This window comes from Carcharhinus amblyrhynchos, unplaced genomic scaffold, assembly GCF_965287045.1.
Source record: "Carcharhinus amblyrhynchos unplaced genomic scaffold, sCarAmb.v2.hapA scaffold_673, whole genome shotgun sequence".
Taxonomy (NCBI): Eukaryota; Metazoa; Chordata; class Chondrichthyes; order Carcharhiniformes; family Carcharhinidae; genus Carcharhinus; species Carcharhinus amblyrhynchos.
In genome coordinates this window covers 50,897-61,895 of record NW_027650413.1, presented here as the reverse complement: position 1 = coordinate 61,895, position 10,999 = coordinate 50,897, and the positions used below count along the sequence as shown (strand labels likewise).

Below are 10,999 nucleotides of genomic sequence, written 5' to 3'. Positions count from 1 at the left end.
AGTACTGAGGGAGTGCCGCATTGTCAGAGGGTCAGTGCTGAGGGAGCGCCACACTGTCAGAGGGTCAGTACTGAGGGAGTGCCGCATTGTCAGAGGGTCAGTGCTGAGGGAGCGCCACACTGTCAGAGGGTCAGTACTGAGGGAGTGCCGCATTGTCAGAGGGTCAGTGCTGAGGGAGTGCCGCACTGTCAGAGGGTCAGTACTGACGGAGTGCCACACTGTCAGAGGGTCCAGCGCGGAATGTTATTTTGAGGCCTGGTCAGTGCTGAGAAGTGCTGTACTGTCAGAGGATCGGTACTGAGGGAGTGTCGCAGTGTCAGGGGGTCAGTACTGAGGGAGTGCCGCACTGTCAGAGGATCGGTGCTGAGGGAGTGTCGCAGTGTCAGAGGGTCAGTGCTGAGGGAGTGCCGCACTGTCAGAGGGTCAGTACTGAGGGAGTGCCGCACTGTCAGAGGATCGGTGCTGAGGGAGCGCCGCACTGTCGGAGAGTCCAGCGCGGAACGTTATTTTGAGGCCTGGTTTCTAGGGACCGGAAGTGCCGCTTACCCGGGAAGGATTTTGTTGCTGCAACCGGAAGTGAGCCGTTTTTGCGAGGAGGTGAGTTTGGTTCCTGGTCCCGGCCCTTAGACAGTTTGGAGAACAAATGTGATTGAGATCCCAAAACAGAGTGGCGCTCCCTCAGCACTGACCCTCTGTCAGTGCGGTGCCACCTCAGTACTGACCCTCTGTCAGTGCGGTGCCACCTCAGTACTGACCCTCTGACAGTGTGGCACTCTCAGTATTGACCCTCAGATAGTGCAGCACTCCCTCAGTACTGAGCCTCTGACAGTGTAGCACCTTCTCAGTACTGACCCTCAGACACTGCGGTGCTTCCTCAGCGCTGATCCTCTGACAGTGTAGTGCTCTCTGAGTACTGACCCTCACAACACCAGGTTAAAGTCCAACAGGTTTATTTGGTAGTACAAACTTTTGGAGCTTCAGCTTCCTTCTTCAGGTGAGAGGGAGTTCTGTTTACAAACAGGGCATATAAAGACACAAACTCAATTTACAAAATAATTGGAATGCGAGTTTTTACAGGTAATCAAATCTTAAAGGTGCAGACAATGTGAGTGGAGAGAGGGCTAAGCACAAGTTAAAGAGGAGGTTGATGCGGTTTTTTGCTGTGGCATGTTGGAACTGTTGATCGATGAGTTGAACGCCATATCCTGTTCTTATGAGGGCATCTTTCAGCGTCTGTAGGTGGCTTTGCGATCCTCCTCATCTGAGTAGATCCTGTGTATATGGAGGGCTTGTCCCATAGGGAATGGCTTCTTTACCATGTTTAGGGTGGAAGCTGGAGAAATGGAGCATCATGAGGTTATCTGTGGGCTTGCGGTACAGTGAAATGCTGGGGGACTGTCCTTGATGGAGATGCGTGTGTCCAAGAATGCAACCAATTCTGGAGAGTAGTCCATGGTGAGTCTGATGGTGGGAATGAAACTTGTTGATGTCATCGTATAGTTGTTTCAATGATTGTTCGCCTGAGTCCAAAGGAAGAAAATATCATTGATGTATCTAGTGTATAGCATCAGTTGAAGGTCCTGTGCGGTTAAAAAGGTCTTGTTCGAACCTGTGCTTGAAGATGTTGGCATCTTGAGGTGTGAATTTGGTCCCCATGACTGTTCCATGTGTCTCAATGAAGAACTGATTGTTGAAGATGAAGACATTGTGGTCCAGGATGAAGCGGATGAGTTGTAGAATTGCAGCTGGAGATTGACAGTTGTTGGCATTGAGTACTGAGACAGTTGCAGCAATGCCATCATCGTGGCGGATGCTGGTATGGAGTGCCGAGACATCCATTGAGACAAGGAGTGCTACTGGTTCAACTGCTCCATGTGTGTTGAGTTTCTGTAGAAAGTCTGTAGCGTCATGACAGAGGTTGTGGGTTCTTTGTATAATGGGTTTCAGGATGCCCTCGACGTAGCCAGAGAGGTTCTCACACAGGATCCTTTTGCCTGATACGATAGGACGGCCAGATGTGTTGGCCTTGTGTATCTTCAGGAGGTAGTAGAAATCTCCAACGCAGGGAGTACATGGGATGAGAGCAAGGATGCTATATCCTTGCAAGGATCAACCAATGCTATACATTAGATACATCAATGACATTTTCTTCCTTTGGACTCATAGCAAACAAGTATTGAAACAACTATGTGATGACATCAACAAGTTCCATCCTACCATCAGACTCACCATGGACTACTCTCCAGAATCGGTTGCATTCTTGGACACATGCATCTCCATCAAGGGTGGTCATCTCAGCACTTCACTGTACCACAAGCCCATGGGTAACCTCATGATGCTCCACTTCTCCAGCTTCCACCCTAAACATGTTAAAGAAGCCATCCCCTACAACAAGCTCTCCGTATACACAGGACCTGCTCCAATGAGGAGGATTGCTGCAAATGCTGAAAGATGCCCTCATAAGAACAGGATATGGTCTTCAACTCATCGATCAACAGTTTGGACGTGCCACAGAAAAAACTGCACCAACCTCCTCAGAAGACGAACATGGGACACGGCGGACAGAATACCCTTCGTCGTCCAGTACTTCCCTAGAGTGGAGAAGCTACGACATCTGCTCCAGAGCCTTCAACTTGTCATCAATGAAGACAAACATCTCGCCAAGGCCATCCCCACACACCCACTTCTTGTCTTCAAACAACCGCACAACCTCAAACAGACCATTGTCCGCAGCAAACTACCTAGCCTTAAGGAGAACAGTGACCACAGCATCACACAACCTGCCACAGCAACCCCTGGAAGACGTGCCAGATCATCGACATGGATGTCATCATCTCACGTGAGAACACCATCCATCAGGTACACGGTACTCTTGCTGCTCGGCCAACATTTTCAACCTGATATGGTGCAGGAAAGGATGTCCTGAGGCATGGTACATTGGGGAAAACATACAGACACTACGACAACAAATGAATGAACACCGCTCAGCAATCACCAGGCAGGTGTGTTCCCTTCCAGTTGGGGATCACTTCAGCAGTCATGGGTATTCAGCCTCTGACGTTCGGGTAAGCGTTCTCCAAGGCAGCCTACATGACAACGCAGAATCACTGAGCAGAAACTGATAGCTAGGTTCCGCATACATGAAGACAACCTCAACTGGGGTCTTGGGTTCATGTCACACTATCTGTAACACTTGCGGCTTGCAAAATCTCACCAATTCTCCTGGCTGGAGACAATACACATCTCTTTAACCTGTGTCTAACCCTTTCTCCATTTACATTGTCTGTACCTTTAAGACTTAATTGCTTGTAAAGACTCGCATTCCAACCATTATCTTGTAAACTGAGTTTGTGTCTTTATATTCCCTGTTTGTGAACACAAGTCCTCACTTACCTGAAGAAGGAGCTTGAGGCTCTGAAAGCTGGTGCTGCCATATAAACCTGTTGGACTTTAACCTGGTGCTGTGAGACTTCTTACTGTGCTGACCCCAGTCTAATGCCGGCATCTCCACATCATATTGACCCTCCGACAGCGCGGCACTCCCTCAGCACTGACCCTCCGACAGCGTGGCACTTCCCTCAGCACTGACCCTCTAACTGTGCGGCACTCCCTCAGTACGGACAGTGCCGACTCCTTCAGTACTGACCATCTGACAGTGCGGCACTCCCTCAGTACTGACCCTGTGACAGTGTGGCACTGGCTCAGTACTGACCCTCTAACAATGCAGCACTCCCTCAATATGGACAGTGCAGCACTCCCTCTGCACTAATAGTATGGCACTCACTCACAATTATCCATTTTTTTAATCCTTTTTATAATGCCAACCCTATTCTCTTGAGCCAATACTGAGTTTTTATTGTCTTCATCTCACGATCTCGGTGAATATGTACTTGGTGCATAGGAATGATGTGATTGCAGTCACACAGTCCAGATCCAGTCTGAGAATCCTTCCCAGTTTCCCTTTACGCATAAGTTCTGGAACTAATTGCTTAGCTTCCAATTGCCTGATCTATGATTGAATTTGGAATTGGGATCTGTAGCTGTGTATTACATGAGATGAGCCTTATATCCACAGTCTCTGCACAAGGTTTAGATTTAAAGCAAATAGAATCTGTTTCTCCTAATGTTTAACCTGCCCTTTTATTGCTCAGAATGTCGAATGAAGCAGAAACCGTTCCTAATTATGAGGAAATGTTTGCTCATCGGTTCACTGCTGCTGACAAGGAGTATCAGGAGATGGTGAAATGTCCAGCGGATCCACCACCAATTGTAGAGGACTGGAGGGTCCGGACAGGTGGTAATCTCAGGTGTGTAAAGAGCAGCCACAGATCCTTGCTAATACAATGAGAGTGTTTCCGTCAGTGTGGGGTATCAGACTTTAGAAATGTCAGTCAGAAAGAAGGAAAATGTATGGAAAGGAATGTAAAAATGTAAGGAAAATGTCTGGAATTTAGAAGATTGAGAAGGGATCTCATGGAAACATTTAAATTTGAAAATGTGACTGAACACATTGACGAAGGAAGAGCGTTGGATGTGGTTTACATGGAATTCAGCAAGGCGTTTGATAAGGTCCCCCATGCAAGACTTCTTGAAAAGGTGAGAGGGCATGGGATCCAAGGGGCTGTTGCCTTGTGGATCCAGACCTGGCTTGCCTGCAGAAAGCAGAGAGTGGTTGTGGATGGGTCTTTTTCTGCATGGAGGTCAGTCACCAGTGGAGTGTCCCAGGGATCTGTTCTAGGACCCTTGCTGTTTGTCATTTTCATAAATGACCTGGATGAGGAAGTGGAGGGATGGGTTAGTAAGTTTGCTGACGACACGAAGGTTGGTGGTGTTGTGGATAGCCTGGAGGGATGTCAGAAGTTGCAGCGAGACATAGATAGGATGCAAGACTGGGCGGAGAAGTGGCCGATGGACTTCAACGCGGATAAATGTGTAGTGGTCCATCTTGGCAGGTCCAGTGGGATGAAGGAGTACAATATCAAGGGTGGGACTCTTAGCAGTGTTAAGGAGCAGAAGGACCTTGGGGTCTGGGTCCCTAGGACCCTTAAATCGGCCTCGCAGGTGGAGGATGTGGTCAAGAAGGCATATGGTGTGCTAGCCTTCATTAATCGAGGGATTGAGTTTAGGAATCGGGAAGTAATGCTGCAACTTTATAAGACCCTTGTCAGACCCTACTTGGAGTACTGTGCGCAGTTCTGGTCTCATCACTACAAGAAGGATGTGGAAGCTGTTGAGAGGGTGCAGAGGAGGTTTACAAGGCTGTTGCCTGGATTGGGAGGCACGCCTTAGGTTGAGGGAGCTAGATCTCTTCCTGGAGAGACAAAGATTGAGAGGTGACCTGATAGAGGTTTATAAAGTGATGAGAGGTTTAGATAGGGTGGATTCTCGGAGGCTATTTCCCAGGGCTGAAATGGTCGCTATGAGAGGACACAGGTTTAAGGTGCTGGGGAGCAGGTACAGAGGAGACGTCAGGGGTAAGTTTTTCACTCAGGGTGGCGAGTGAGTGGAATCGGCTGCCGTCGGTGGTGGTAGAGGCGAGCTCGCTGGGGTCTTTGAGACTTCTGGATGAGTACATGGGATTTAATGGGATTGAGAGTTATAGATAGGCCTGGTAGGTATGGATATGATCAGCGCAACTTATGGGTCAAAGGGCCTGTTTGTGCTGTAGTGTTCTATGTTCTATGTCCTAAATTCTGATGAGTTTGGACAGGCTAGGTGTGGGGAGAATGTTCCCAATGTTGGAGAAATGCAGAACTAGGGGTCACAATCTAAGAGTAAGGAGTAAGCCATTCAGGATTGAGAAGAGGAAGAATGTCTTTCCTCAGAGAGTTGTGAACCTGTGGAATTTTCTACCACAGAAAGCTGTTGGAGTCAGTTTGTTGGATATGTTTAAGAAGGAGGTGGACGTGGCCCTTGTGGCTAAAGGGATCAAGAAGGATGGAGAGAAAGCGGGAATGGGATACTGAAAGTGCGTGATTAGCCATGATCATATTTAATAGTGATGCAGGCTTGAAGGCCAAATGGCCTACTCCACCTATTTTCAATGTTTCTATGTATTGATGTTTGTAAAGGAGGTAATACTTGTTGAAGTCAGGCACCGAAACATAGAAGTAGTTCAGACAGAACAGGACATATGGTTAAAGATTAACAATATATTTATTCTTTCATGGGATGTGGGCATCATTGGCTGGGCCAGCATTTATTGTCCGTCCCCAGTTGCCCTTGAGAAGGTGGTGGTGCGCTGTCTTCCTGAACCACTGCAGTTCATGTGGTGTAGGTACATCCACAATGCTGTTAGGAAGGGCGTTCCAGGATTTTGACCCAGTGACAGTAAAGGAATAGTGATATATTTCCAAGTCAGGATGGTGAATGACTTGGAGGGGAACCTGCAGGTGGTGGTGGTGCTTGCATGCATCTACTGCCCTTGTCCTCAGCAATTAGAAGTTCTGGGTTTGGAAGGTGCTGTCTAAGGAGCCGTAGTGAGTTCTTGCAGTGCATCTTGTAGATGGTCCACAATGTTGCCACTGTGCATTGATGGTGGAGGGAGTGAATGTGCGTTTGTGGAGAGGACGTGTTTCCATCTGTCTTCGGTTCTGAAGAATCACACACTGAAAACATTAATTCTTTCTCCCGCTTCACAGATGCTGCCAGACCTTCTGAGTTTATCCAGCATTTTCTGCTTTTATTTCAGATTTCCAGCCTCCACAGTATTTTGATTTTATGAATCTCCTGGCTTGGTGGTAATGCTAGAGTGGGGGATATGCCAGGACATGAAGTTATAGATTGTAGTTGAGTACAGTCCTGCTGCTGTTGATCACAGCGTCTCATGGATGCCCAATCTTGAGTTGTTAGATCTGTTCAAAATCTGTCTCATATAGCAGGGACGTCTTGTCCACAGGCACTGTGCGATGGTCACTCCTACCGATACTGTCATGGATAGATGCATCAGTGGCAGGCAGTTTGGTGAAGATGAGGTCAAGAAAGTTTTTCCCTACTGTGGCTTCCCTCTCTACCTGCCATAGAGCCAGTCTAACAGCTTTAGGACTTTAGAACTCGGCCTGTTTGGTCTGTAATGATTCTATTGGTCCGTTCTTGGTGATGGACATCGAAGTCCCCATCCAGAGTACATTCCGCATTCCGTATCTTTGGCACCCTCAATGCTTCCTCCAAATGTTGTTCAACATGGAGGAGTGCTGATTCATCAGTTGAGGGGGGGACAGTATGTGGTAATTCTCAGGTTTCCTTGCCCATGTTTGACCTGATGACATGAGACTCAGTGGGTATTGAGGACTCACAGGTTAGCTCCCTCCCGACTGTGTACCACTGTGCCACCACCTCTCCTGGATATGTCCCGTCCCACCAACAGAACAAGGATGGTGGTGTCTGGGACTTTATCTGTAAGGTATGATTCTGTGCATATGACAATGTGAGGCTGTTGCTTGACTAATCTGTGAGACAGCTCTCTTAATTTTGGCACTAATGCCCAGATGGTAGCAAGGGGGAGTTTGCAGGGTTGACAGGGCTGAGTTTGCCGTTGTTGTTTCCAGACTCCAGGTCGATGTTAGTTGGTCCATCGGTTTCATTGCTCACCAACTTTCTAGCAGTTAGATACAACTGTGTGGCTTGCTAGGCCATTTTAGAGGGCATTTAAGCATCGGCCACATTGCTGTGGGTCTGGAGTCACATGTAGATGAGACCAGTTAAGGATAGCAAATTTCTTTCCCTAAAGGCCATTAGTGCCCCAGGTGGGTTGTTACAACAATCAACAATGGTTTCATGGTCATCATTATAGCTTTTTATTTTCAGAGTTATTGACTGAATTTAAATTCCAGCAGCTGCTGTGGTGGGATTTGAACCCATGTCCCCAGCGCTTCTGGCTTAGTAAATCTCCAGTGACATCACCACTATACCCCCACCCTGTCTAACAGGGATTGTTTCATTAGTGGGAATGTACTACGATCCCCAAATCAATAGCAGTAAATGGAAGAGAAAATCTCTTAACTCGATCAGACAGATGAGTCAGAAAACATAATTATTTTTCCTGGAAATCTTTATCAGCTATACATGATTCAGGCAAGGAGGGAATGGAATAGCTTACGTGTGGGTGGAACTCTCCATCCTTGTGTACCTGACAGGCCAGTGTTGCTGCATCTGGCCATGAGTAAGAAGATAATTGATGAACTCTTAAAGGTGAATAATTATCTTGGGGAGAATGATTGTAATGAGTTGGAAAAGTGAAAACAACTGCAGCATTTGGGAATATTCTCCTTTTCCAGTGACAGCAACAAATTAAATCACTCCAAAGTGATGAAAGCTAGATTCAACATCAGTTTGAGATTTTTTACCTTTCTTGTTTTTAGATCACAAGACTACCGATCATACAGAGGCCGGGACGATGGCCGGAACTGGTCCAATAACCGTCAGTGGCAAGGGAGAGCTCGTGGCTACAATCACCACCAGGGTTCTTGTGAACCTTACAGTCAAGGCTCTAATTCACACTGGCAATATAACCACCATCGCTACTGACACTGAGCCACGGTCCAATCAGTCAGCAGTTTAAAACATCACAATAACTAACATCAGATAGGAAAATGGATTCTAATTTTAAAGAGGGCTTCTTGTCATCTGTTTTCCTGCCGTTAGTTAGATTGGTAGTTTGGGGGGAGTTATAGTTGTGCGGCAGATGATGGGTTATTTTCTCCCTGAACAGTCTAGGAACTCATGGGTAATGGTTCTTGCTTAACCAATTGTATATTTGGTCAAAATATGTTGTCTTGGAATGGTGTTGAAATCTTGGCATGCCCTTGCCAGGGAGACATGAATCACCAGCTTAGTCCCCTTCTTGTGATTAGTTGAACCTGGTTCTGAATAAAATCCGTAAGGATTTCCTCGGGAGGAGTATGTGATTAAACAAAATTGCTGGATCCTTCCTGAGTTAATCTCCACTCATTCAGTTCCCTCTACTGGGTCTTGTTACTCCACAGAAAAAACTGTCCATTCCTTGGCTACTTCAGATAGCACAGTGTGAAGAGAATCAGGCAAAGAGGATTAAATTTGTAAGAGAATTAGTTGTTTCTTACATTTCTGGAATTGCAAAAAGCAGATAGCCATGAGAAAAATTTCTGGTTCTTTAAAAATCTCTGTGCTGTGAATCTCTTCAATTCAACTTTACCCTCTGTTACTCTGTTGAAAGTTTATTGATTTTGATTTGCTCTGGTGTTTTATACAAATGTTTGAATTGTTTGGAACTCTGCAGAAATGTCTGGATGTTGTTATAAGTTACAAAGTTTTCACTGAGAATTTGTACCTAGATCCACTGAACATTCGTCAAAGATTCTGTGGTTGAAGGGTGATGTGTGAAGCCTTGCCTTTAATCCATTATCACTCTTGATATAATGTGGCATCAGTTACTATTTCAAACCATAGCTTTTAGCTCTGTCTCTGCAATTACAATTTCTTTACTTTTGCTGATGCGTTGAATTTATTTTAAAACATTTTTCTTCTTTATGTTGTAGACAGTTGTGATGTTCAGTTATTTGGAGTACAGTTGATTTTAGCAAAGTGTTTTTGTAATGTTGAGCTGTCAGTGTAGTGGCTGTGATTGACAGGAGTGGGTCAGTGGGTACATAGAATAATGACTCATTGAAACTGATCTGTTGATAAAATTGAAAGGTCTCAATGAAATGTACTCAGGATAATGGGAAACTCTCTTCCTCCCACCAGAATGTTAGCAGATAGTGGTGCATGTTCATTGACTTTCTCACTATCAGAGTCTTGGTGTTTTCATAGCTCAGTATCGCTCTGCTCTGTCTGTTGAGTTGCCTTGTTGCTTTGAAGTTGATATTTGAATCCAAGATTATTTCAAGTTGGTCCAACTGACCATTCGCTCAAAGCAACTTGTGACTGAAGGCTTGTGTTGTGGATCTTTCTCAGTAACAGGGGCTAAAAGTTTGTAAAGTCTTTAAAATTCTCTTTAGAGTAGGAGTGTGTTTTTCATTTTCTTCACTTTTGTCACCTGCAATATAGCTGTAATCCGTTGGAATGTCACTGCTTGGAAATGTCACTGGACTGATGGGTTCAAAGGGCAGCAGTCACTCACCATCACTGGAACTCTGAATAACTGGACTTTTAACACTTGTTAATTCACCTCTGTGCATTTACTATTACCATTTACTAGACTATCCTGTCACACTCTGACAGAACACAGGTAATTTGACCAGGCAAAATCACAGTGAGACACAAGCTCTGCTGATACCAGCCAGGATCATGAGAACTTGGATGATTTTCCCCACTGTGGGCTCTGATCCCTGTTACATCCCTGCTACATCCTGATTGAGCCTGGCTGCTCCCAGCACCATCAGAAGCACTTCCTCTGCCTGTACTGCTGGAGTGCCTCAGTCCACACTAACTGATCCTCCAAGACCTGACAGACACTGGAAGACTAGTTTATACTGAATATTCCCTGTTGATTGTTTCTGTATTTTTACACACTGTTTCTTTCAAATATGATGAACAAAATACAAATAAATAGGTCTTGAGTCTGCTTCTAAAGCCTAATTCCATTTATTATACAAAGCTGTTAAAGTTTAGAATTAGTCAGGAGAACATGAGGTCTTTATAGTACCAGCTGGAAAGTATTGAGATAAATCATTACTATTGTTGAAATGACACAGAGTCATAGAGGTTTACAGCATGGAAACAGGCTCTTCAGCTCAACTTGTTCATGCTGTCCTTTTTTTTAAACCCCTAAGCTAGTCCCAATTGCCCATGTTTGGCCCATATTCCTCTATGCCCATCTTACCCATGTAACTATCTAAATGCTTTTTAAAAGACAAAATTGTATCCATCTTTATTACTGCTTCTGGCAGCTTGTTCCAGACAATCACCACACTGTGTGAAAAAAATTCTTCTCTCTCCTTAAACCTATGCCCTCTAGTTTTAGACTCCCCTACTTTTGGGAAAAGATATTGACTTTCTAGCTGATCTATGCCCCTCATTA

The 10,999-nt window shown here is 45.5% G+C and overlaps 1 protein-coding gene across 1 annotated transcript; it reads left to right on the top strand.

Moving 5' to 3' along the window:
* The first annotated feature begins 495 nt into the window (after nt 1–495).
* Nucleotides 496–10,543, top strand: LOC145339792 (RNA guanine-N7 methyltransferase-activating subunit-like protein). The gene is made up of 3 exons (XM_080184322.1): nt 496–597; nt 4,152–4,307; nt 8,361–10,543. The coding sequence occupies exons 2-3, from the start codon at nt 4,153–4,155 to the stop codon at nt 8,524–8,526; spliced, it is 321 nt and encodes a 106-aa protein (XP_080040448.1). The 5' UTR covers nt 496–597; nt 4,152; the 3' UTR covers nt 8,527–10,543.
* Nucleotides 10,544–10,999: the final 456 nt, after the last annotated feature.